Source organism: Leptosomus discolor, chromosome 4 (assembly GCF_034619465.1).
Source record: "Leptosomus discolor isolate bLepDis1 chromosome 4, bLepDis1.hap2, whole genome shotgun sequence".
In the NCBI taxonomy this organism is placed as follows: Eukaryota; Metazoa; Chordata; class Aves; order Leptosomiformes; family Leptosomidae; genus Leptosomus; species Leptosomus discolor.
Window position 1 is genome coordinate 28,175,712 of NC_141394.1, and position 27,636 is coordinate 28,203,347.

General features: G+C 41.1%; 1 protein-coding gene across 1 annotated transcript in view; it reads left to right on the top strand.

The window, feature by feature from the left end:
* The window catches only part of EMCN (endomucin), a 110,320-nt gene that overhangs the window by 60,013 nt on the left and 22,671 nt on the right, over window positions 1–27,636 (top strand). The window contains exons 2-5 of the mRNA XM_086464798.1: window positions 15,415–15,474; window positions 17,901–18,002; window positions 18,404–18,514; window positions 25,495–25,617. Of these exons, the coding sequence (XP_086320924.1) occupies window positions 15,415–15,474; window positions 17,901–18,002; window positions 18,404–18,514; window positions 25,495–25,617 (396 nt within the window). The remainder of the gene's footprint in view (window positions 1–15,414; window positions 15,475–17,900; window positions 18,003–18,403; window positions 18,515–25,494; window positions 25,618–27,636) is intronic.

Here is a 27,636-nt window from a genome sequence, read left to right on the forward strand (position 1 = left end):
TTTAAAATTATGCTCACTAAAAATTAGAGAAGGTCAAATCACACCCTGGTGTTTTAATACTCCCTCCCCCAGGTTTTGGGATAGTTTGTCTTCAAAGCTTACCAAGACAACTAATGTGTGGGCTTGCAGCCTCTTCACATAATACACACAAGCTGCTTGTCTTTCTCTTATGTAAATCATGCAGAAGTGGACAAGGATGTTTCCATTGTGGTTAGTAAAGAACATACCAAGTCTCCTGCAGGGCTTCCAAATTTCATGCCTTGTCTTCAGCCTGTATGCTTTTGGTGGTGCTTTCTTGGTAATTTTCTAATTCATCTTGGGATCTTGCATCCTCAGAAATCTCTAACGTTCTGGTGGGATCTGCCCTCTGTCAGCAAGTTACTAGAGGCTTGGTTATGTACAGATGTGGAGGCTGATAATGTCCTGACAACTCATCTCTCTTCTCAAGGCTTTTCTCAACCCTTTGAGAGCTAAGTGACATGCTTAAACCAGGAGTTTTCCTTCATGCTTATCTCAAGGTGTTCAGTTCTCCTGGCATATTGCCCTTTATTCTTACCTTCTCCAAAACATATCTCAAACAGAAATGCTTCCTGGTTCATAGCATTTCCAGCTTTAAAGAACAGACAGCACTGGAACAGGTCAAAGAATATATTGCCAAATGATAGTAATCAAATATAAATGCTCTTGAGTCTGCATTAAGATGTAATTACTTTCAAAACGTGTAAAGGTGAAGTTTGTTCTTCTAAAATATGAGGGGAGAGGAATTGGCATGTTCTTATGATGTAAGTGCTTAGAGGTTACATCTTTGTGTGCCTTGGCCTTGTTATACAGCATGGTTATGGCTACGGCTACACGGCTGTGTCGGCTGCACTCGACACCCTTAACCAAACTCACACATGCCGCAACAACAGCATAGCAGATGTCCTCCACAAAGTGCTTGTAGCACACCACAGTTTCCTTCTCACTCAGGCATCCAGGTTTCTTTATTGCAGAAATTATAGCAGAACAGAGTGGGGTTGTGCCCCTCTTACATCAGTCTGGATGCATTCAGGTTATGCACCCAAATGTAGGAGCTGGAACGTACTGTCTTGTGTTGTAGATGTACAGTGGGTGGGTTTATTAATGTCTGTTTAGTGACCCCTGTTGACAGCTACCAGTACCTTTTTCCAAGACTGCTCTTGTTAAAATTGATGGCACTACAAAAAAAAACCCAAGGGTGCTTCTCATTTTGTAAAGGTAGGAGCAAATCTTGGCACTGAGAGCCTGGTCCAGAGACCACTGAAGCAGTTTGGAGCTGTTCCATTAGACTGTGGAGCAACCCTAAGTTATGTGCTTCCCAGCCCCCTTCCCTGTTAAGGGCATCCCCAGGCTGTGGAGCCTGGGACATCATCTCAACCTTACAACACAGCAGATTAATCCCAGCTCCCAGGCTGATAGCTTGAGAAAAGTTCCCCTAAACTAGGACTCCTGTGCTGATTACATGCATTTGCAGCCACCTGAACTCTGCTCGTGTTGGTGTTAACTAGAGGAGATGGGTAGATTTTTCCATCTTCTGTGCTCTCAGCTCACAAGTGTTCAAGTCTTTTAAAAAATCATTTTTAGGATTAAATACTGACTAAACTGTTTTGAGCAGTTGCAGCTCTTGAGTATGGTCTTCCCTCATTCTGGGTTATTATTCATGGCTATGCTCTGGGAGAGACCAGCAAGGCACAGACTGTCACAGTTGGATCGTTATCTCATCTGAAAATTTGAGAAATCTAAATAGGCTTTAGATAACCACCTGCTTTTTCACACCTTTATCTTGCTTGAACCCAAACGTTGAATGTCTTCAGAGATTGCCTGTTGTGAAAAAAAGTGGTTTGGGTGTTTCCACTGTTCCCAGCAGTTTGCAAGACTAGCTTTCTCAAAAATAAAGTTGTAGTGCTGGAGCTTAATGTAGCCTTTAATGGAGTTTTTGTTCCCATACAGGGGTTTTTTGTTCTTTCTTCCCCCCTGCCACATTCCTTTCATTCATTAGAGCTTTCTTATATTGGGCCAGTTTTGCCTAGCGCATTTTAAACTTGTATTTATTACTGGACAGAAGAAAACTGCTTGTTCTAGCCTGAAACCCGAATGCAAGTTTACTGCATTTACTAAGGACAGAAACAGATGTCTTGATACCTGCTTGATAAGGAGGTTACGATTTGCAGCCAAAATAAATGGAAACTGAATTTGAAGGGCAAGTTGCCTGCAGCATTCACCTCCAAACCTGAGAATACATACTGCCATATAACATGCCCAACAAATTGTTGTCTCTCCTGAAAATTTACTAGAATGTTTTCTCTTTTATTTAACTGACTGTCTCTCTTATCTGGATTAAAACCTAGAATTCTTATTAATCTTTACTCCTTTATAAATCAGCAACAAGATGTGCTGAGGCTTATGTTTTGGCTTGGTTTTGTGGTTTTTTTCTATGTAGGAAAGGACCTTGAATTTGGTCTGCAATTGTTTATACATCTGAGTCCTGTGTGAAAAACCTGCAAAAATACAAATTGAAAATAATCTTTAAGAAATTCTTAGCCTAGGGAAGGGAGTATTTTTAACTGATACCATTCTGTAGCCAGGCTTACTTCACAGTCTAAAGATGAGTAAGACCCCACAGTAAAATCACACGGGAAAGATTTGTGTTCCTTATGGATGCGGGGTGCGGTGTTGTTTGCATTTTTTGCTGAAACAACTTAAGGAAGACTGTTTAATAGTTATATTCTGCAATTCTGTAAAGAGAAAGACAATGTTGGATTTGTGTGTGCAGCAGCTGTTATTTCCAAATACAAGTCAAGAATTAAAGACCTCGTTCCCCTAGAAGACAAACATTTACTTTTGGTTTCAGCTAGCACTCTAAAAAGAGGTGTCCCAGATTTAAACAGAAGCGTCGAAACCCTGAGTTGTACCATGTCCTGCCATGTAAGCCGCTGTCATTTTCCCAGCATCTGAGCTATCAGGTAGTGATATCTTGGCATTCATCTTGTGAAAGTGGATCCTTGGATGCCCTAGCAGCAGCAGCACACTGTATCAGCCAGACCTGCCCTCAATAAGAAGGGTGGTTTGACAGAGTTTAATATGACGCTGTCTACACTGTGCCTTCTGAACCTACCTCCCCACGTAAGAGAGCTGTGCTCTGATGATCACTTGCTGATATAATGCCTCTAAGGGAAAAACATGCACTAGAGGCTGGTCTGGAGGGGTCCAAACTAATTCTGAACCTTTTTTTTTTGTCAGCAGCCAGGCTAGACAACACCTCTTCCAGGACAGACTAGCTAGCTAATGCTCCAAAGATTACATTTCAAACTAGTAACAGGGCAAGAATTTTCTGACTGTTTTTATGTGGAAAGTGGATGATTGCCTGACCTTGGTACAAGCCCTAGCTTATTTGTCAATAGAGCATTTTTACAACAGCTTTTAATCTCTTTTTTTCCAATGGCACTAATATCCTCCTGGATGCTAGCTGCATGTTGCAGATAACAACAGAACTCAGGTTGCTGAAAGCACAGAGCAAGTGGCACATACTTTTGCATCATATTTACCTGCTATAACATTTCTGCCTTATTTTATCACTGTAATGAATTTATGTGTTTTGCCAGGATGGGAGCACTACACCAATCTTCCTGTCTGAAGATTTCTGCAAGATATGTAATCCTTCTAAGTAGCACAGTTTGTCTTAATGCCATGATTTCTCAGTGTGGTACTTGGTTTGGGGCCTGTCAGTGTAATCAAAACTTCAGGGTTAAATCAATGAAATCCCTGAATATGAGATATTTATGCTTCCTGCAGATTTATTCTTTCATAATCTTTAGCAGGAGATTAATATTGTATTGGGCTTGAAATGTTTGGTTATTGAGGCAACAACTGATCTGAATGGCAAAAGCTTTGGATTTTAGTTAGTCTAAGGAAAACAGTGCCGGGAGATTTACTAACCTTTCTGGCCAAGGGTTCACATTAACTTACTCTGGAAAATACCTTACTTATTTGTTCAGGCATGTTTTCATTGCATGATAGCTGTTTGAAGTGATCAGAGCCCAATAGATTCCTTCAATTTTTACTGGTTTTCCTACTTTTTTGCATGCTCAAATTGAGTCTAGGCTTTTATATGGAATACAGTGTTGATAACCTTCTACATGTTAATGCATGTGGTGCTATCTATGCCAGTGTGAGGACAGTCTGAAATCATCTTTCTTTGACAGATAAATTATCCCTCCTTGTCTCACCACAAGTTATATATCAGCAATGTAGATGATGTAAATATCAATGTTTGTTGACTCATTCAAAGGCTGTGGAAGCAAAAATATCACCAAACGTTGTTAGGTGAAATGGCAAAAAAAAAATAAGGATTACTCTGGCCAGAAATGAGAAATTCGAATGTTTTCACCCCCAAATGCCCCGTGTCACACCCAGCAGAGAGGGGCAACTTTGGACATGATACATGGCTAATGCTTCCACTGCCATTCAAAGCCCCTAAAAGCCAAAATTTAGGCTTTTTTTTTTTTTTCCCCAGGAATTACAGACTCTTTGAAACTCCTGTGAAGTTGTCCATACCTCATTTCCCCTTGACTCCTACAGATGGTCGTAAAGGCAGAAGTCTGTGTCATGTTGAAAGAAATGTTTGAGGCCGGCATGCAATTTTATTGTAGTTCCTCATTTCTTCACACGACTGTTAAAATCTTTCTAAAAACTACTGAATTTTTTGAATGATGGAGCTTTCTGGACATCTCATGGAATTTAACTCTGCTTTGCCATAAAACACATAGGTCTTGGAAATTGTAGCCAGCACAAAAATCCGGCTGCCAAGAAAGCCTATTACAGTAAAGCAGCTTTAGGTTCTCTTTAGGAAGGTTTTTTTCCTGTATGACTATTGTATTAATATATTTGCTGTGGTTCAGAAGGCAGCAAATGTATATACCAAACTGTTGGGCTTCACTTGCAACAACTTGCTAGAGTAGTTTCCAGTGTGTAACAAGAGGAAGAACTTATTAGAGATCTGTGCCAAATAACCCAATCCCTGAGATGTGCCAGTGACAGCAAGGGAAGGACACAGCACAGATACTAGAGGCAAAAACCTGCCAGTGCAGGACTTTTTTGTCCTCTGCACATTTTATCTTGTCTAGTTCAAATGGCTTCAAAGGAACCCATTATTTCCCTTTGCATGGTATTCTCTGTGCTAATGGAGTCATGTGGCTAGTGTGTCTTGATGTTGTTGAATTTAGGTGAACTACTACAGAATTTATCTTATTGGCTTAGTGACACTTTCTTGTAGTGCACTGTCTGTTTCCTCCGTAATTGTTTTCACCTTACATTTCCAAGAATTGGCAAAAACCACTGTTTTCAGTTGCAAAATGGAAAAGGGGGATTGGTCATTTACGGAAGAAATGGCCACTGGAGAAGGAGATCAGAAGTATTTGAGCAGGAAAGGAACAACTCATTCAGAACAGTTGTAATTGTCATGGGGAACAAAGTTAGGCTGATTGCCAATAAAAGCACAAGTGATATCTATAGTTGTTCACCAACATGAAACGATCAGCTCACCATGACTTCCCAGTGCACTGACTGGGACCTGGGGTTTTAGCAAGCCTGAGCATCCTGAATATGGTCCACTTTCTGCTCCACTAGGAAGCTGGTTATCAGCATAGGTGCTGGTGTGGCTATCGCAGCAGTTCCCACTGCTCTTTGGTAGTGTAGTTCCTCAGTGCTGACCCTTTGCTTCAACTGCTCTCCTAGTAACAATTTTGGGTTTTTAACTGGAATACTTTGGAACATAAAGCATGTGAGAAAAATGTTTCAGTTTCCCATCTGAGCTTAGCCATTCTATCAGATTAGTACAAACTCAAAATAACATGAGTATTCAATCAGCTTGGCAAGATATTCACAGACAAGGTTGTCTTCATCAGCTATATGTGCCAGTGACAGAAATTAGATATTTTCATAGTATATCCTTCACCCTTGCATATAACGTAACTTCAGTGGGACTGTACTCCATTTTGGGCTTGCGAAGCCCATTTTGGGCTTTCCCTTTGGGATATTCTGTACCATTTAACCTTCGTTCTAGACACTGTGGAAAAGATGAAGAGGGACCCAAAGGAACATGGAATTACATTAATTATAGAAGAAATTTACAGTGTTTCCACAGAAGTTTTCTGACAGGAACAGGTTTTAGTGCTCCAGAGGCTTTCAGAGCTTTGTCAGGAACAGAGTGACATGGGCGGGTGTGGCTGAAATGGGTGTCTAGGCTGATCCCAGACATGCTAAAAATAAATACATCATAGCAGACACTGCAGTGACCCTTTCCTGAATTATACAATTAGTCATGCTGCTGGAGATGCATTTGGATCACAGACATAGAGCAGAACTATGATTTTACTAACTGCTGCAGCATGTCACAAAGGAGAGTTACCGATTGACCTGGGCTCAGCTTCCCCTCTGGCTGTTTCATATCTGCCCTGCCCAAAGACACTCTTTCCTGGGAAACAAAAATAGTCTTGCAAATAGCATGGTGAGGAAAAATCATTGTAAGCATTACCCAGAGAAGGATGTAGTTTTGTCGTTGCATTCTGGGTGGGGGTGACTTACTGCCAACGTTCCTGTTCTTTCCTGTTGCAGGGGAAGGGGCTCTCCTTTCTTTTTTTGGCTCTACTCACCAATGCACATGTGAGAAGCTCTTTCTGTATGAAACTGCACCCATTAAAGACATTTTCAAATTGATTTAGCATGACTAACACAAGGGAGGTGGCGGTTTGTTTTTCATACTATGAAATAACCCTTAGTAACTCCTACCTTTTCTTATACATGGACAGACAAATATATCACCATCAAAGGGTGACAATCTGGTGGTTTAAATAGCTTTACAGAGCTCAGTTAAAACCTATTAAATAGGTTTAACAGGTTTAAATAAAGAGGAACGCAGACCTTGGAGCTTTTGTCCAAGCCAGGCTGGAGTACTGATGAGCATGCTGAGCACTTTTATTATTTTGTGGAGTGCAAATAATGTGCTCATCTGTCTATAGTACACAGTAACAAATATATCCACCAAGCTTCACGTAGGAGCAGAAAGTGCACTGAGAAAGCTCGTGATTAAAAGCCCTTGATAGGGAGTTTACATTTCTTCTGAGTCAATAAAAGAAACCATGAAACCAGCTGGTAAGTGCCCAGATTTCTGCGTACACACAGGCAGAGAAGCAAAGCACGCTGTGCTTGGGTTGTTCCAGATACTCAATAAAACATGGGGGCACTCATTCAACCCTTCTCAAGACAGTTTTTGTTGAGGGGGGAGCCCTCAACAACCTAGAGCCATGTTAGCTGAGGCCAGTCCTTGGCAGCTGCTTTTTCAGCATTTCTGTATGGTGGCTCCCTATGCAGGAGCCATTTGTTGGGTGCTTTGAGCAGGCTGTGGAAACAGTGCTATTTGCTTGGGGAATTAGTAGCTCCAAGCAGCTCTCTGTTAGTGCCTGCTTTTGGGTCATGCTAGCCACACACCTAGGCAAGGAGGAGGAGCTCTGGGGCAGTGATGGCACCAAAACTGCATTTCCTGCCTTCTCCCTGTTCCCTGCTGGAGAAATTGCTGCAGATCCCTCCCTTTCCTTCCTCTCCTCAGCTCTTGCTGCCTGGTGCCTCCAGCCCACCCTGTTTGCATTTCCTCTGCAGAGCCCAAGTCCCACATTGCCTCAGTTGCTGCTGTCCGTTCCCAGGCCACGCAGGAGCAGCCCTGTCCCTCCCTCCCTTTCCAGCTACGGGGCTTTGCATTTATGCCCTTCCTTCGCTAACATCTTCCTCTCTCCTGTTTTCAGGTGCTTTTGCTTTCTGCAGGGAGAGTGCCGTGTCCTTCTGGCCCAGGAGCTTCTCCTTCCTGCCTTGATGTCTTCCTTCGTGCTCCTGCCCATGTTTCTTCCCAGTCTTTTATAGCAGATAATCTCTGTCCTATGACACCGGCCTGCAAACCAGGACCAGAAGCTACAGTGAAGTAGAAAGTTGTAGGATTTGTATAGTATGTTTTCAGTTTGCTGCTGAAGACAGGCATGACTGAAAGGAAGGTAACAGCTTGGCAAACGGGAGGTGGTTTCCCACCTCCCTAGGCAGCGGGAGTCACATACTTCCAGCTGGTTGGCATCAGGCAGCAAAGAACACGGCCTCTTCTCTGCCTTATGGTTTTTAGCATTGCCTGCAGTATCTCACTACATCTTGCAAGGGTTCACCTGAAATGAGACTGGTGTAACTTTGTTCAGGGTCCACGTAGTCCTTCCAGTTGCAGTTGTAAGATATTCACAACAGAGAAAATCTTGAGGAGGAAAATTACTTATGTTGCAGAAGGTTAAGAGCGTTTGCAGAAGTGCAAAAGCATTGTGAGACCAGGCTGGAAAAACACTGCAATTCTGACTCGTGATGATATTGCAGTGGCGGTGATCCAGCATGGGATTGTTATTAGGGACGCAGCTTTCCTTCCACCAATTGCTGTCACAGCATGAATAGTTGCATGCAGATGCTATTACAAACACATCTGAATGTATGTGTGAGGCATGCCATGCCTTGTGTAACACTTTAGCATACTGAAGAAATATGAAGACGTGAAAGTTTTGCATTTTTCTTTGAGTTTGTTTCAAATTAATGAAGTTGGCAAATGGCTTTGTTTAATTTAACATCCTTTACTGCATGCTGTTATCAGCTCCAGCCATTCACTGAATTACATCAGAACCTTGATTCCCACTTAAAATCTAGCTGATATGACTGTAGAGGAGAGATTTAAAGTATGAGTCCTTAAGGATTAAGTGTTCCAGGAAGAGTATTATCTTTATCAAATTAATTCTTTTAGAACAAAGTATCTGCAGGCTTTTTATTTATTTATTTATTTATTTATTTATTTATTTTAATTCTGGAATGTTTCATTGATAGATTTCATATTTGTGATCTTAGAGGTTTTGAATAGGAAGAAAGGAAATGAATGTTGCAAATAATACTGTTAAAATTGCACTTAAGCTTCTTCTAACAGTACATCCCAAATGGAAGTTTTTGTGATCTGGAAGCATCTATGCTTCCTCTAAGATTTTTTTGCAGTGCTTACTGGTTTTCTAAATAATTTGTGTAGTGTGTATTAGTAATTTTTAGCCAACCACTGACTAACCTATGAGCATAATTCAACACTTTTTGATTTTTGGGAAGATTCGTGTCATGATTTCAGTTTTAACAAAATACTCCAGATGAAACTGAAAGTACCACAGGGACAACTGTTCTCAAGATTTATCGAAACACCATAGATAAAACGCTCCTCTCTTAGAAACACGCCTGTTTTGAACCTGCAGATTTCCTGGCAACGCATTTCTCTTGTTATTAGGTAACTCTCACTTGTGCAATTAGAATGTGCAGGTAAAAAAGCTGTATGTAGTGGAGATATAATAAACTGCAGAAATGCAGAGGGAGGACTGAAATAACAACAGTTATCTAAAATTAATCCCATTCCCTGCTTTGTCTTACATTAAAGCTTTCTGCAGTATTTCTGTATTTCTATGATTCTATGAAATATCTCTGTTTCTGGCGTAACTCCATTAATGCTAGAGTGTGGTGCCGTTGTGTGTCGCAGTTTGTGACTGTCTAGAAAATATGAACATAGTATTATTCCTCTTTTACCAATTGGAAAATGGGACACAGGGAGTGTCTATGTGGCAGAATGTGTAGAAATACCCAAGCTGCTCTGAATGAGGCAGATTAAGTTCCAGAAGCTCCATCTAAACTAATTAAACTGTGTTGTTCTACACAGACATTCCAGGGAGGATGGAGTAATCTCTACTCTACAGTCGTAGTAATTTATCTTATTTGTGATGATATATCCAGGAGAGCTGTAAACCGGCAAGCTCACACACTATGGTAGCACAATACTGCAGCATTGATGCCACAGACATGCAGGAAGTCAGGTAGATCCTTGGAGAACTGGCCAGCACTGTACCATTACAAACAAGCCATGAACATCAGTGGCAGCTACTTTAAAGCATCTTTATATGTATCTTGGCAGAATATTATCATGAAGCTGTGCAGGAAACTGAGCCTGGGTTTCCTGAGCACTGCTTGTAGCACTCTGTCTTCTTCCCCTCGGCTGGAAGGGCAACCTGGGGCTCTGCAAAACATTACTGAGGAGGAAAGCCCAAGAGCACCTAAATGCTAAACCTCACCAGGTAGAAGGCCTCTGTAGAAGGCCTATTTCTGAATCCAGAATTAACCCTTAAGATTGATCCCTAAATTAATATATTCAGGTGCACTTGAATTCTGTTTGGAGGGCTTGAGTAGATTTTGAGCAACGCCTAAGCTCGTTTCTGCTCTCTGCACATTGCAGCGGTGTCTGTGCAATGACTGGTTGATGGGAGGTGAACTACTCATCTAGGAAAACCATATTTTTTTCTTTGAAGTATGTGTGAACCTTTACACAAAAATGCATTACAAAACAAAAAAGAAATTTATCTCAAGGTTTAGGGTAGAAGGTCATGAACTGGGAAAGAAAGATGAGTGAGGAGTGAAAACAGAAATAAGAAAAGTGTAAGAGCTACACTAGGCCTGGGGAAATATCAGATAAGAAAATGAAGAGGTGAAGCAGCAATAAATGAAAATGAAAGAGAAAACACAATAGACGACAAAGCTCCAAGGTAAGAGTAAACAGGTTGTGTACATTGTCAGGCAGCAGCTATTTATTTGGAACACTGAGGATATCAGTACCAGCTTTTCTCACAAGGACTGCTATAACTTTCTCCAGAAAGGACAAAACATCAGATGAAGTGTAAAGGCTTTCCAAGGATACTGCTGGAGCAGCTGTCACAGGAGGCTTTATCATGGTCATGGGGGCTGGCAGAATTACCATGTTCTTCCTGGAAAAAAATCGCTATTTATTTCTGATGGTGTGGAAAGACAGAAAGCAAGAAAGCAACTTTGACTTCTCCATGCCTTGTGTATAATTGCAAAGGCCCAGGGTCACACAAACAACAATAATATAACATAATATATGATAAACAAATATATTATAATACCACCACCTGTAGATTGTGCTTTATAGCCTTGAAGCAGGGAATTAACATATACAGGTTTCCTCAGACCCCTCTTTGTTAATTAGTCCCAGCTACAGCCTTTTGGGTATTGGTCTGCTTTTGAGTGGGAATATCTTACATCCTCATCAGGAAAATTATTCTGGCTGTATCACCATTGGCTTGACACAGGCACTGAAAAACCTGCCAAGTTTCTAGTCCAAATTTCACTTGTCCATTATGTTTAGTTTCATCCTCAGTGGACGTAATGAGAAGTTTATTCCTTTATTGCAGTCCCTTACCTGCCTGAGTGCTGTTATCGTGCCTTCCATTAATCTTTCCCTCTCTGGGCTAAACAAATGCAATTTTTGCGATCCTTCGTGAGAAGCCATTTTTTTCTAGACTCCTAGTGATTTTCAGGGTTCTTCATTAACCACCCCTTCCAGGTATTCACACCCTTCTCAACACCCTTCTGAAGCTGGGCCAAGTACTTCAGCTGTGGCCTAACCAGTGTTCATACTAATGGAGGGGTTTTAATATGAACATGTGCTCCTGTCTACCTAGTGCAAGGTCAAGTGAAAAAATGTCAAACAAGCCATTTCATTCACTGTTTCTGTAATGATAGTGACTTTTCCATAGGAATAATTTGTTTTCAAAATCAGATATTGATGCCAAACTGGACAGCATTTAAATTCGGTAATTCATGTAAAGAATATAATAAATATATATTTTGAACAATCTATTCATCTTTAAAAATGTTTTTGTTTTGACTTTTTGGCATTCAGTTTTGTATTAGCTGTTTCATGTGGTATTTTAACCTTAGTGGTTTGTGCCCTGTAGTATCCTGTAGTGCATGAACAGAACTACTGATTTAGTATTGTGTGGTCATTTCTGCTTTTTTTCTGACTTGATTATAGCAATAAGGCACCTAATTAACAGAAGGTCAAGACCTGCTTATCTTAGTCTTCCCAGAGTAAAGGTAAAAATAATGAGGGGGGGGGAGATATGATGACAGTTCCAGGCTCAGACCTTGGAGACTGAAGCCTACATGAAAAGCTGCAGTTTGAGAACAATTGGGGCCGTTGGTCAGCCCTGGCTGATCTCAGTAACTGCTTCTGAATTCAAAAAAAAAAAAAGTAAGTTCAGTGTTTCAGTTCATTCATTTAGAAATCATGTCTGAAGACCAGATAGAAATGATTGTACTGTTGCTTCAATTTTAGAACAAATGTACCATTTAAATCCAAGCCAGAAAAGAAAATAAAGTGAAATTCTGTGGACCTGAAAAAAAAAAAAACAACAAACTCAACAGTTACTCTTTTTTTGTTTTGGCCCTGTGGCCTTGGATCAAATGTTTTTCAATCTCTTCTTAATTCCTTCTTATTTTTACCTGCCACCCTTATTGTCTTACTGTATCAGGGCCTTCCTGCCCTTCCCTTCTCATCTTCTTCCTGTCCTGTTATCTTTCTCCTAGATCTGATTTCTTCTCACCTTTTAATCTACTTTTAGACTTTTTTTTTTTTCTTTTTGGATCTTACCACCACCACCTTCCTCCCTTTATTTAGCCCAGTGTCACATGTGAGCATCTTTTAGCTCCATGTGTGATCTCCAGACACAAGGGTGCTAGATCACAGGTCACCTATGCTCTTTTGGCTAACTTTATTGCCAGGAAGCATGGCAAATGGGAGAGGTTTGTGGAGGGGTGCAATTGCTGAGTAGATTTTGAACTCCCTCACCAGAATACATTGAGGTGCTCTTGTATCAAAGGGATCACTGCATCTAAATTTCCCTAAAACCATTCCATTGTAACTTGGTTGTCTGTCATCTGAGGCTGCAACCAACCTGACACGAGCAGAAAAATTAATCTTTTTGTCTCTCTCTCTGTCTAGCAACAGTCTCTAATGGGCCAAAGCTCTTTTTTTTCAATAATTTTTGATCTCTTGCTTTGATCCCCATAGGATTCTCCTTAGACACAACTTAACATTGCAAATAAGAGCATAATCAGCCACCAGTTCTATCACTTCTCTTAATCAACCAGTTCCCCTCAAAATCCTGGCGAGTTTTAAGCAGCTTTGCATGTTGCTTTCAACTTGTTTTTAAAGTATACTTAATTATCCACTATTTTAAGAAAACAGTTCATAAAACTTTGTAAAAAAAAAAAAGTAGTTTATTCTACTCTGCTAAACAAATTTACCTTAGTTTATCTCTAGCCTGTGATAAAATCAGCAAATTGTGAATTATAAGAAAACTGTGATCTAAATTATCAAATTTTTTAGTTTTGAGGAAATCTCAGCCTATCAACATGGTTATTAAATGGAACACCTTTAAAGAATGAATACTCTAAGTATTGCAATGGGCTTTCCACAAAGTCATGCTGAATTAGGGGAAGAGTTAGTTAGGGAATGAGCTAATTGGCCAGCTAGTGCATTTAGCTGGTGTTACAGACATGGTAGTTACTGAGAGATGTTACAACAAACCATATGACACGTAGGCACTGTTGAAAAAACATTCTGGTTTAGTGCTGTGGCCTTGTGGAGTGGGGAATTACAGGAGCTTTGTCAGCAGCTCATAATGAGAATGAAGAGATGGAAAACTGCTCATTGTTTTGGGAAACGAGATTGCTTTTTGGTCTATTTGGATAAAATTTGTTTTCAAAGAATTTCAGGTGTAGGTTGTGAAACATTATTCTGGCTGGGTAACCAAATGGCAGGAAAAACAGTATTTGAAATGCAGTGTGCAAGGGGCTGTGCATAGCCTGACTGTATTCAGGTGTTCTGAAGAGTAGGGCTGGGGCAGCAGCAGGCCCATAGCGAACAGACTTAATTTGATATGGGGTGTGCCCGTATCAAACTGGGCTAGTACACGCTGTGACAAGGCATTACAAAGGCAGCAGTACACCTAGAAAAGATACCCAAGAAAGTGAGGCTCACTGGGAAGGGGCAACATCCCAGTTGAGACCCATTAGAAACGTGCAGGTGCCAAGGGGGCTGATAACACCTTACACTGCTTGAAGAGGAGTTGTAAGGTCTCATCTGACTAGACCTTAATATGTGTCCACAAAGCTCCTGCAATTATGTTTTACATTATCTTTTTTCCAGGTTAGATCTGTGATTCTGGCAAGCCTTGGGTGGTGCTTGTGAAATTTTAATTGGAGCACAGCACACTGAGCAAAAGGAACAAAGCTGACTGTTCTGCCCGCTAGTCCAAAACCAAGAGAGTGCCAGCAGATATTACAGTGAATGCAGTCACACAAAAATAGTGACATGCTGTCCTGACTCAGTTTTGCAATGTCTGTATTACAACATGCTAATGCAGAATGACAGGATGTCATGCTCCAAACCTGAAAGCACTGGGGATTATTCTGTGCCATTTTGCTCTCCCATTCACTCATAGAGCTGATCTCTTCCTCCCCAAATATACCCATCGTTGTCTCACAGCAGTGTAAAATGGTTGAAAAATGCCACCGTTTCTGACTCAGTGAAGTTTGTTTCACGCCCCCTCATCACCCTTCCAACTTCTTTTACTAGAAAAATATTGAACACCCCATCAATAAGACTGAAAACCTTAAATAAGGTTTTTAAATAAATATTTGGCTTTAAATAAAGCCAAAACTCTAGTTGAGTTATGCTGTTACAACTTTTCAGCACAGCCAGAAGATACAGAAATTTTTTTGCTTTTGGTTTGGGGAGTGGGTTTTGGACTGTTTGTTTGTTTTATAATAGTGGAGACTTTCACCTGCTAACTTGACCTAGGATTTTTAAGTCATTGTTTACTGCAGTAAACACCCAACAGCTGGAACGCTGTCTTGAGGGCAATGGGGAAAGTCAGTCATTACTCAATCTGGTCCTTTCCGAGCCATGCTGTGTGAATTCTCCTCTTCCCCTCACATACAGGCATCAGGGTGATGCTGAAAACCCCTCTGAAGTGCTTGTACTAGTCAGGGAGCTAGTACAATTTTGTTTCTCTAAGGCAGGAGAACAAGTGCTTACTCCTGCAGCCAGTTATTTTAGTTAATCCTCTACCCTGAAGACCCAGAGCAGCTGTGTTGTACTAAAGGAGAGGAGCAGCTAGCAAAAACCCCTTAATTGCTCCAGGTTTTTCTTCCAAACTAGTCTTAGAGATACTAATACCTGTTGGAAAACAACCTGCAGTCCAAGGTGGGAGACCATAGCAGATGCTGCCCTTTACAACGTGAGGGCAAAGCCATGAGATTTAGGCTACAGCTTGAAAGAATTGCTAGCAGAGTTATACGATTTGGTTGCTTTTGCTAATAGGCTTCTGACCCTGATTTTCCTTGCAGGTCCTTGCTGCTCTCTGCCTTACGTGCCTGTGTAGTGCTAAATAAATCTGGAAGGTGGCTGAAATAATGTGATTCTTTTTGTGTTTATTTCAGAAGGTGGTATTTCAGCCAGTACTGTCAAAGCAATTGTTCCTGTATCAACTTCAAAATCTGGTAAGTATTCAAATTCACTGTTATCTAGTATTCTGAAGTTCCCATTGCGTTTTCATCTTTCAGCTTTTCCAACTTCTTGGAGAAATTAGGCAAATTATTTCATGTAAGGTGATTGTAGAGCAATGTATTTCCCCGAGTCTCTTACAAAACTCTGTTAAGAAGAAAGGTTTAAGGGATCTTAGTAAGGAGAGGGTTAATTTTAGCATTTTTTGTTTCTGGTGAAAAAGACTGAAATTTTGTTAGTTTCTATGCTCTTCAGGAGTGGTTCAAGTGTGATGAGATTAACAAATTAGCTAAGACTCATAGTTCAAGAGGTTGTCAGATTGAGAATAGTATGGGAAACAGCATCAACTAAGGGATTTAGCAGCAGGGAGTAGCTGATCTGATGGGTGTAGAGTGACAGAAGAGGACATAGACTTTGATAGTAAAGAATTGCACAGTATATGCCAAAGATGGGCCTCGGTTAATAAGAGAGAGTACATGTGCATAAGTGCTACTGATAACTTCTTGAAACTACTGATGTCAAGATTCACTTTCAGGGGTAAGGGTGTGGCACCAGTGCCCTCAGTTTCAAAAGCCGCATTCTCTCTCTCTTTTGTTTGTAATTGTTTTAACTAGATCAAACTTAAAGTCTTAAGTTTGAATATTGAAGACTGCTGCATTTGATAAGTGATGCATGTGAGAGAAGAAAACTTGGACACTGGATTCTGTTTTTTGATAATAGAGATGCTTATGAGTCTGTTTTGAAGCTGAAAGCACTGAGATGATTATGATGTATACACTTGAAGTGCTAGTAATGGAGGGGAATAAGATGCAGCCAGGTAAATTATGCATGTGTTTATTACAAGAATTAGTCCTGTTCAAATTGTGTTGCAGTTCTTTTATGTTTCAAAACGCCTGATGTTCATGTTCATTTCAAAGACAATTTCATGAAGGCCCAACAGCTCACAGTTGAATGAGCTCTTCAAATGTTTCACCGAAATTTTTCTTGCAGCTTTTTGTCACAGAAGGGAAAGCAGTATTGTTATCTATGCCTAGGAGAAAAGTTTCAGAAGCCCACTATGAGATTAAAGCATTTTGTGGGTGTGGAGCAAGCTCCCAAGGAGTTCCATTCTTTGAGGCACTGCTATTCTAGGTGAACAGCCAGCGAACTGGGAGTAGAGGAAAAGAGTATAAGTTACATTTTTAAAGTTCTGGTGTGAACATTGCATTTACAAGTATTCCAGTCATATGAGAGAAAATGGCATGTCATGTCATGATTTATTCCTATTCTTTCATGTATCTCATCCGTGAAAAGTGCTGGAAGAGGTAGCAGGACACATTAGGGTATCAGCCTCTGTAGCTGACAGTAGCACTTTCTGTTTGTAATAGATCACAGAACTGAAAGCTGGGCTCTTTAAAATTATTAGTTTTGGCTTTTTTAGCCAGGGTGCCTCAGCAGCAGTTTGGCCGGTCTGTTCCCTTGAGTATGTGCCAGGGGCATATAGGACCTGCAGTATACAATCCATGTGCAGCAAGGCACACTGGTTTAAACCTTGCTATTCCCTTAGTGATATTTGGGCAACTCTGCTCCTCTCTTTCCATACCAGCAGCAGCTGGAAGTGATCCCTGCAGCCTGAGGGAGCCCTTTCCCTTCCCCTTAGCCTCCAAATCTCATCCCTCTGGAGGAGAGAACTACCAAGAGTCGCCTTACAAAGAGCAACAAGTTCACCCCGGGGAATATCACTTGCTAGAGAATACATTAATCTCTTCCACTATGCCCTAAGCTTTGCTGCACACCCCAGAGGAAGGCCTGCTGGATGCTCTTTTTTCCCCAGAAATATGGGTGCAGAGGAAAATGGTCTGAGAAAGCTAACCAGAGAAGAAGACTCAACTGAAGCTCGAGGAGAACAGCAGGAAAAAAGAGGAAAAAAAATTGCACAAAGACTAGTAGAGTTCCTTCTCCTTTGCTTCTTTTCCTGTAATATATAAGCTGTGTTCCTGTGTGTCACATACTTCTTTCTGGGGAGTTTACATCCCTCTTCCCACTAAACAGGTATGCAGCAAAGTGCTGGGCAGCAGTTTAATCCAGCAGCACAGCGAACTCATTCATCCATGCCGGGCCCCTTTCCCCTCACCTCTTCCCTTGGAAGTCCTGCCAAGCATTCCCAAAGAGCATACACCTCTTCCTTGGGGGACAGCTGGAAGGTACAGCTGCCGACTTTCAGTGCGCAACTTGCAGGTTGTCCACAGGCAAAACCTTCCCTCTGGTACCAACCATATGCACTTTGAATCCTCTTTAAAAAGGTGTGTGTAAGAAAGCTCTGTAAGGACCAGACTTTAAACAGAAATTCACTGCCTTTGTGAAAGAAGGTAGCTAGAGGTATGTGATGTTTATTTATGCATGATATAATAAATCAATAAAGATGTGAATGCCTTTCTTGTAGTAACAGAAGCTGTGAATGGATCAGCTTCACAAGCAACAACAGCGCAAGTGCCACTGATGGCAGCAACTGCAATCAGAGCTACAAATGAATCCATCACAAGCAGTAAGTGAAAATTTCTTTGAGCTAATTGTTGATGCTGTTCCAGTGTTCATTCAGGAAATTAAACATCAGTGCCCCTTCGCTTGGGAATTTGTTTTACAGATAGTGAACTCTTTGGTGAAACCTTGGAGGTGTGCACAGGAGCTTCCTCCTGGTCAGGCTCAAGGCAGCTCCAAGCAAGGCCTTGTAACTGCATTATCACAGGCTTGTCTTCAGTGGGATGACAGTGAGTGGCTCTTTCTGCAGTGAAGGGAGCCCTGTCACTGTTGACGTTCAATTTGAATGAAATATTCTTTTGATAATTTAAAACCAAATGGCAAGCAGGGCAATAGGTATGTTTTGTGTGTGTGCATGTGTGTGTATACAAAATTGAGGAAATAATTTAAATGTCGTTCCTTTATTAGACTCCACGTCTTCACCTAGTGCTACAGAACAAACAACACAAGGTACAGCAATGCAACCACCAGTAAAAGCGACCACTCCAGCAACAAATAAAACTGACAGCACAACAAACAGTAAGTGACAATTTCATTGAGCCATTTCTGATTCATTGAATGCTCCATTTCTGTAAAAGAGTATGAAGCAATAAAAGAAGGTCAAAAAGAGTATTTTGGGTTATGATTTTGGAGGTTTGGGGAAGCAGAACTGTTCATCCTATTGTATTACATATCTTTAATGAATCCTGCCCTAGAATCTTACGCAAAGAATATTATATACCTTTAATTGGTAGCAGAGGTGATCTGAAGCCACTACACAGGATTTTAATCTCCCTGTAATTGGGAGAGATGTATTTGGAAGGTTTTTAAATTTTTATGTTCTTCCATGTTTTGTTTGTTATTTTTTTATAAGTATTTAATCAAAAATAAATTATTTGATGTGATCAGATTGGTGTCAGAACAGCCCCCTTTGTTTTTTATTTTTATGTATGTTAAATGCTAGGTTAATTGTGCTCTATATTATTATGAGTCACAGTACTGAAAGCAGAGAGGTGGTACTGACTACCCTACATCAACCTTAGGAAATACTTTTGTTCCCCACAAATCTTCAGAATAAAATATGTGTAGGCCCAGCACACTGGCTTGGATTCTAGAAAAGGAAAATTAAAAAAAAAAAATTCCCATGTATCCGGCAAGAAGTCGGATTAAATTAAACAAGTATAATAACATCCAAAAGGAGCTCAGTAAACTTAAGATGAAATTCAGACTCCATTTTTTGCCTGTGAACTATACTGTAAATATTTGCTCAAGTCTTTTGCTGAAGTGGAGCTTTGAAATACTCAATTTTTGATATTTAATTGACTCAAAAAATTAAAAATAAATACTCCAGATATTTAACTCAGTAGTCAGGGGTACACTAATATTCTCGGAATTGATATTTAGAGCATACTGAACTGTGACAAATTATTAGAACTTGATCTCTCTTCCCTTGGTTTCCTTGCTTGAAAAGAGGCTCCTACATAACAGCCCGCATGTTTTCTTTGAGCAAATTCTCCTTTAAAGCCACCCCTCATGGACTTGAGCCTGCTAAGCTGCCTGGAGAGCAATCACCCTTTCATTTAGTGGTTACATCTTCTACTGATGCAGCTTTCCCGCTGTGCTTGGTGTAGCGAGTAGTCTGATTTGTCAGCCTGAAGTCTTTTGGTTTTTGGCTCAGCTTTTAAATGCCAGTATCGGTGAGTCACAGAATACAGTCTGGCTGATGCGCAAGCTGCTGAAGTAATACCGAAGGCCACAAAGAATCTTTTTAACTTACATTTGTGACCCCGTGGGCCTGTCAAAAGCCCATGGCATGGCACATTGCATTATGGCTGCGATTCCTAGTCCTTTCAATTTGGCGGAGGTTCCTGGCTTGTGGGTACCAGAGCGCCACAGCCACCTGGAACTAAACCTCAGTGACAGGTAGAGCTCCCGGCAGGGGAAGGAAAGCTAATGAGGAAAGGCATGCCTGCCAGTGCAGCTTGGCTCTGACCACCGCTTTGCACTGATGCCCTGAAAAACTGGTGCTGGGTGTATGATGGTTCTGGAGGTACAGTGGGCATGAGCGTGAAGTTTTCACCAACTCCCTTCCTTTCTCTTCCTCTCATGTTCTCTTCCCAGCAGTTAGAGTTCAGTCCCTAGTTGCTTGGGTTGTGCTTTGTTTTCAAAACCTCCCGTTTAAGCTAAAAACACACCCCAAAATTGTGATTAAAAATGGTTGATAAATGAACATGAAAACAGGGCTTACCTGCCTCTCATTCCCCTTTGTAAAAAGGAAAATCAAAGACGACACTGGGAACTGCCATGCATTAAAAGACTGTATTTTCTTTCAGCGCTAAGTAGTATTCGGAAAAAACACGTATGTGAAAACCAATTTTAGGACAAAATTCTGGTCTACCTTTCAAGAAAGTCGTAGCCTTGGCTGTAGCACAGAGGAGTGGAAAAGGCACCAGGTAGTGGCTTTGAGATAGGGCAGGAGCTCTGCAAATATGCGGCCAGCCCTTGCAGAAAACCCACAGACCCCTCGACCACCATCTGGCTGCTGGCTACAGCCTTTTCTCCATTTCCACACCACGCGTTGGCACGGCAAAGTGCTGTTGGCTTCACTGCATCCTCCCAGCTGCTGCTGGCATCCCCAGCAGCAGCACAGGGCTGGGAGAGTTGCGCTTCCTGAAGCGAGCACAAGCGTAGCAAGACTTCCACTCTCAAAATGGACAGGAGATGGAAGTTTTCTACTCTCTTTTTCTTTTTCACTACCACTCACTTTTCCCCCTTTTTGGACTGGTCATATGTGCCTGAGGCAGAAATTAGTGGTGCCTTTATGACACTTAAAAATTTACCTTTACTACACCTGTTTTTTAATAAAAAGTAGGTGCCTCTGTTGTTTTGTAATGGAGGCCATTGCTTTCTCTGCTTCAATCCCTGCTAAAAGCTTCAGCGAATGATCATGTTCACACAGCAGAGATTTGACAGGGCTTCCTGTCTCCGCTGGAATTTCTGTGGCTGCTGTTACCTTTTGTTATAGATTCAGGAAAAGCCCCCGGTGCTCCAGCTCCATACACTGTGAAATCATGCAAACAACTTCTTGGTTTTTTTTTTTTTGGTCCTCAAAATTCTTTTCCTCTGCAGGTCATAAGTACAATCTCTCACTCTTTGCCCTCCTGCTCTGTTTATTATATCGGAAGCCAGCATTTAGACTTGTCTCTTTAACCCTCCTATTTATTAATATAAGGGGTCAAATCCAATAGTTCACATTTAGTCAGAGTGACATCACTTGTGCAGTCCAAGCCCCAAACCAAGAATTTATATGGTGCCACACTACGTCAAGTTGCATCTGCAATCAGGAGTTCATATCCTGGGACTCTTGACGTTACCAAAGAGAATACAAAATGAAATGCAACAAAAGATTATGTTCTTCCTCCCTTGGATATCAAGCAAGCGTCTTATGCAAGGTCAGTTCTCAAGGTAGTAAAACATAAGAGTGGATTTTTGGCTGTTGTGTTTCTATTGTATCTCGTGCCACGCTCCTAGACAGTGATACACCATGGTGTAATGAAATATTAAATACTAAAAAGTGAGAAAAGGAAAGAGTGGAGAAGATAACTTTTTCTCTTTTTATCAAACTACTGGTAGTTAAGAAGGAAGCTTTACTTCAGTAAAACTACCAGAGGAGGGTTGTGGTAACACGTATTGCTCAATTGTCTTCAGGTCATTACCAACTGCTATAGGTAAACATGGAGTACAGTTGGCTGCTGAGACATGTCAGGCAGAGAAATGTTTTAAACCGTGTATTTTTATATATTTGGGTTTTTTAGCTTACCAGAAAGTGTAAAGCTGGCAGACAGCAGATGCAATCAGCTACGGATGTAAACATTAAAACTGAGATCTGCTTGGTTACCTCCCTAGCCAATTTCCATTCCTCTGAAAGGACATGAAGTTGCATTGGTTTTGCTACACTGGGATTTTTCAAAGCTTTAATGAATGTATTCATTAATGCAAATGGTTTCTCAGGCTATTGATTACAGGGACAAGGCCTATATGTGTTTTATGCTAAAGATATGAGCTCAAGTGAGGTTTAGCCTCCCATCTAACAAAGCCCCTGTGTTGGTGTTTTAACATGGTTTGGGTGCAGTTCCTTGTGCCCTGTAAAGGTGTTTCCTTGATTCATTGATTGGCCAAGTAAGGTTTTAACACATGTGCAGATGTCTGTATTCTTTGCAGCGCATAGAGTATATCCAGAGTATTTGCCACTTACTTGAAGCATCTTATGGTGTCAAAGCTAGTTAGGTAACAGCCAGCTGTAAAAAAGAAAATGTAAAGTACTGTTGGGAAATGACAAAACGTATGTGGATTATACATAGGTTAAGTAGAAAATCATGCTAAGATCAAGTGAGGATAAGTGTGGAATTTCAGCTGGTTAGAGAAAATGAAATGTTTTCAGAGCACAAAGAGCAAGGAAATACCTGAGGCTCAGACAGCAGCTTTGCAGAGTAGCTTTAGGTTCCCTGTTGTTGATTATCCCTTTGACAAATATGTGTTAACACAGTGTCGTTTATCTTATCAAAATATCAGCAGGAAGAGCTGCATCACCACCAGGGAGTTCTGCCGCTGCAGCAATCATCCCCGTTCGGACAGCTATTCTACAATCTTTACTGCTTTACCTTTTTTATTCATAATCAGCCGTTGACAACAAAGCCATTAACGGATGATGTGAGCGCTTTTGCAGCAGCAGCAGCCACCTTTGCTGTGCTGCTTTTCTGCGAGCCCAGGCCTCCCCCTGCCAGGCAGGCAGAAATCTTTGCTGCAGCTGGCTGAGCTGAAGCGTGATGAATTACTGCAGCGATGTGTCAGTGGGGACAGCAGAACTGAGTCACCATGTGCCCGCACAGAGTCCCCCGCCTGCTCCCGCGCAGAGCACGGGCACCGCAGTAAGGACTTGCGCTGTCTCCTCCTGTTGAGATCAAATTAAACCTTGCATAGATATGAGTTATGGGATTTACCAGAAAGGCAGATTTCTAGCAGGCGTACTGTGCTGTCAGTGCCGTGTACGCGAGCAGTGGCTGGATGTGGATGCTTCTGTTCCCATGGGCTTTTGGCATGGAATCTATTCAATCTGCTAAATGTGTTGATGGTAGAGCCTATGCTGTGTATTAGGCATAAGGCCTGGATGCTTAAAAGCCGCTCCAAAGCCACGAGTCAGCAGATAATTGGGTTGCTAGGATTTAATCCTACAATAGTACAGTGGAATTAAGGGAAACTTTCCTGCCAGGTTGTGTTTTTCATCTTGGAAGTGGTGAAATCTGGCACAGAGGCTTTTGCACTGTAGTGTATCTATTTTGCCCCTTGACACTGGGAGCAGGGAGCCTGTTCTGCAGTCTGCTGAAATAAATGCAAGAAGCTTCACACCAAGCCTTAGCTAAAGGTGCGAGTCATACCTGGTGCTATTGGAGTCGCAGGAAGAATCTCACCCAGGCTGAAATAAAAAAATTAAATGGAAATGCTATCATCCCTCCCCTCCCAATACCCACCAAGGCATATCCAGCTCGCAGCCCATGTTCCTGAGAACAATCTGTTCTTGCAGCTCCCAAACACAAGAGCAGCACCCGGGGCTGGGCTGCTGCCAGGACTGATAGGACGCCTGGAACGTGTGATTCCCCATGGGAAAACAGCTCTCTGTGGGGTTATAAGGCAACTGGCTGCCTCCTTCCTTGTCTCTCCCACACACCTGATTGTTTTGCAGTGTTCACAAAGCGTGTTTGTGTTCAAATGTCTCTGCACATGAAGGTTTACTGTTATTCTGCCTTACTTTTCATTCTCCTGTGCAAGCTTTTACTAACTTATGATAAGGGAGCTACGAGATGGTTGCTGTTACTGTTACAAGCCTGTGCACCTTAAAGGGAGATGGAGGTTCTTTGGTGGGTTTGCTTTTTTTTTTATCTGATCTCAGATTAAAATTCAACGTTTAAAATCTGAGTCTGAAGCAACAACAGTAAGAACTGAAAGCGGAAAAAGGTTGCTTTTAAAGATTCATTCAAGGGTTCTATGATGAGAATGCAGGAATTATTCAAGTTCTCAGATCCTTGCATTATAGCGTAGTAAAAAATTAGGTAGAGGGGCTTTTTACACTCATCTCTACTGCAGATTAGGCTTGCATATTGCAGGGGTACAGTGCTGAGCTTTCTGGAATTGACAGTGAAAGTATGTTTCTCATCACTAGAATCCCAGTGAAAGTTTTAGGCTTTTAAGTTTGGTCGGCATAATTCTCAGTATGGTCTCCTTCCATGCCTCGACCTTCAAAGATATCATCCCTGTCTGTCCAGCTCCTCTCAGTTCCCAAAGTTGTGTAAATTCCCTGACTCCAGTGGCTTCAGCTCACTCTTTCTTAGCTCATTGATTTTTGAAGCTCGCCTCTCCAAGTATTGCGCTTAATAAACAAGAGGGACAGGCAAGGGCCAAGTTAAAGGTGTGTGATAGTAGAATAAGGAGCTTTGGCTGTTGGATTTTTTTTTTTTTTCCTGTGAAAAGGATTCTTTGAGGGGCCAAAGTGATAATCAGAGTTTCTGGATAAAGTGTGTGATGAAGCATTCCTCAAGATTCATTGCGTGTGCGTGATGTTACACTTACTCGACTAAAACATGTCTTAGAGTTGTTTTCGTTCTAGTGTTTGAAATTCATATGAAGAGGCACTGAAAACAGCTTACAGCTCAGTCGCATCTCTGATTTGTATCAGAAAGGAAGTATAAGGTTACTTTTGGGCACCCCTATGTTTTATTCAGTAGGCACTCTCTTGCCTGTTATGCTGAGGTTTGAGCATAGAGGTAGGAATTATCAGCTGTGCTAGAACAGTTTAAATTCTTTCTTGTTGTTATTCAGTGACCTTCGGTTCCACGGGCTCAGTCAGTGCCCTGCACCATCATCTTGGACTTACCTTAGGCTGCAAATCTTGTGACACAGATGGCCTTGATCATCTATTGACTGTGGAAGAGCAGAAATAAGACACTAGTTTTTCATACATTAATTTTCAGGGATATACTCTTTCCTAGGCCTTTAGAGCACGGAATGAAATAATTAACTCTGCACTTAATTAAAATCCCTAAAACTTTTTACAGTATCACATTATGTGACAGTTGTGGTCGAAGCTTCCTTTTTTAAATTTTTTTTTTTAAATGAAGATTAAAGATAGAGGGCAGTAAGTGAGATTCTCTCTTGTGCTCATGTTGCTCTTGGTGCAAGACTGTCTACATATTCTGGCTCACAATTCAGAGCTCTAGGCTATCTTCTGGCACAGAAGTGAGGCTGCTTCTGATGCTCAGATGTGTTTTAAAGATGCCTCAAATGTGCCAGTACTAATAACTTCATTGGGATGGTTCATCACTTGACAAGCAGTGGCCAGAAGTTGTAGTGCTTTCTGACCTTAAGTCTCTTCTGTGATGGTGGGAGCGCTTGTCTGAGGGATGGTCCAGGATCGAAGACAATGCTTATACATGTATATCTTACCTGAACATCTGTCTCATTCCCAGCTACACAAGCAAGTGGAACACAATTGGCACACAATGAGAGTTTGGATGCTTTATCTACCAAGGCATGGTCTTTTTCTTCTACAACCTGTCTACAAAAAAAGACTACTTCTCCCGGAACCTCAGGTAAGTCTTGAAAACATACACTCTATTTTCTTATACAGACAGTTAAAAAGATACAAATAATTTTGAATCTCCTCTTCACTTGTTGTGCATTGTCCTGAAATGAGGGCCACCTCCTTATTCATGCAGGGTACGCTGTGTCCATGTCATCTAGCTATGAAGTTACAATGAGTGATGGCTGAACTCCAAAACATCCAGTTAGGATACTCAATGTCATTACAGGAGGATGTAAATTACAAAAGATAATAGCAATCTTTATATATGCTGTATGTGGTCATTGTGTAGCAATGACTGCCAGAGGAGGTCATCAAGATAAATTCTCTGGCTGCAAAGCAAAGGACACGAAGGAGAAAACAGCTATAATTTTTACAATTGTTAATAGATCTGGAGGGCAAGTTAATGCATAATACCAATTAAACGACATATTATTAAAAGTACAACATGGTTACATACAAGGTCAAAAAGATTTTAATCCTTCCCGACTCCAGTCTGGTTTTATTGTTTTTCTGGGTGTGTTTTGGTGTATTTATCCACTAAGCAACGCTGTGGCGAACATAGATGCCCGGTCATATGAGTGATCATTTACTATGCTTCTAGCTGGTTTAACTTCCCTATGTTTTGAAGAACCAATTATTCAGGTTTTCTTAAGGTCTCTTGAGCCTTCACTTCTCTCATTACTTACTTTCACCTACATGTGTGTGAATCCAATAAGGACACTGACTTTGTTTCTATATCCCAATTATTATTGATGTTTAACATTCCCCAAGGAATACAAGACTCTTTTTACAACCTCTGAATTATGTTTGTGGGAGATAAGCAAGCATGTGTACTGTGATTTTTCCTCATAGAGAAGAGGATTGGATATAAAGTGCAGTAATATATGCTCAGTACACACCAAAATGCTTGGAAGCATGTAAAAAGATATTATAATAATATGCATTTTAAGGAAGTTGGTATATTTTCATTTTTCATTCAAGGACATTGATTTAGAGAGGATTCCTTGCATTATTTCTATAAGCCTCTGCCCCATAATGCATATATTGTGAGCTGTGGTTACTTGATTATCCTGACAGGTTTTGTGTCTTTTGGCTGACACACGCATTGTATGGAAACCTTACCATTGGTACACTGCAATAAAGCAGTAAATTACAATGTTTTTAGTTAAAGATACTCTTGTACAGGTAAATTCTCCAGGTTAAAATGAAATTGTAATACATATCTGGCTATGGATCACATGTATTGAATTGCCTATTACATTGTTTGTACAATTATATTTTCCATGCAAAATTTGCCGAGAAAGTTTTACAACCTTCCTTAGGTCTGTTTGTGAAAGTCATCACCTTACTCACTTTGTTGTGAAACCAATAAACCTCCTTGAGCTTGGGGACTACCCAAGATGCCAGGACTATAATTTCCTGGCTGACAAAGAAAGGGCCCGTCTGTCCAGGGGGAGTCAGTCTAGGTGCTTGGCGTAGCCAGTACTCTGAGTTCCCATAAAACTGCCGTTTCAAAATCACTTTCTCCCGCACTAGGATTTTCACGTTTATACCTTTCCTGCTTCTTCACAGCACCAGCTCCTCACTTCTTTCTTGCAGTTTAAATATGTAGGAAATCCCATTACTCACTCTGAGTTAGGCAGCCTATCCCAAATGGGTGCACCTTTAGACCACCCTTGCTCCCTTATCTTCTGTATATGTGAAAGACTTTAAGAAAAAATGATTTTGTTCCCTCTGAACAGATTTCTTCTATATGCAATTGCTCAGGGCCAAGGGAAGCCATATGCTCCACTCTAATAACTTTTAAAGCAATGCAAGTGTGAAGGCAGTTGTTTCATTCTGGGCTGAGACTAGAAGACATGCTGATTCTCTCACTACAATTAGATTATTTCTTCCCAACTTTTTGAAATGTCACTTTCAGGGGCTTATATAGGGGCTGGATGACGCTTTTTGTACACCAGAGCAGAGGCTGGTATGTGCAATGCAGCTGGTGCTGCAGCCATAGGGAATAGCAGAGCTTGCAAGC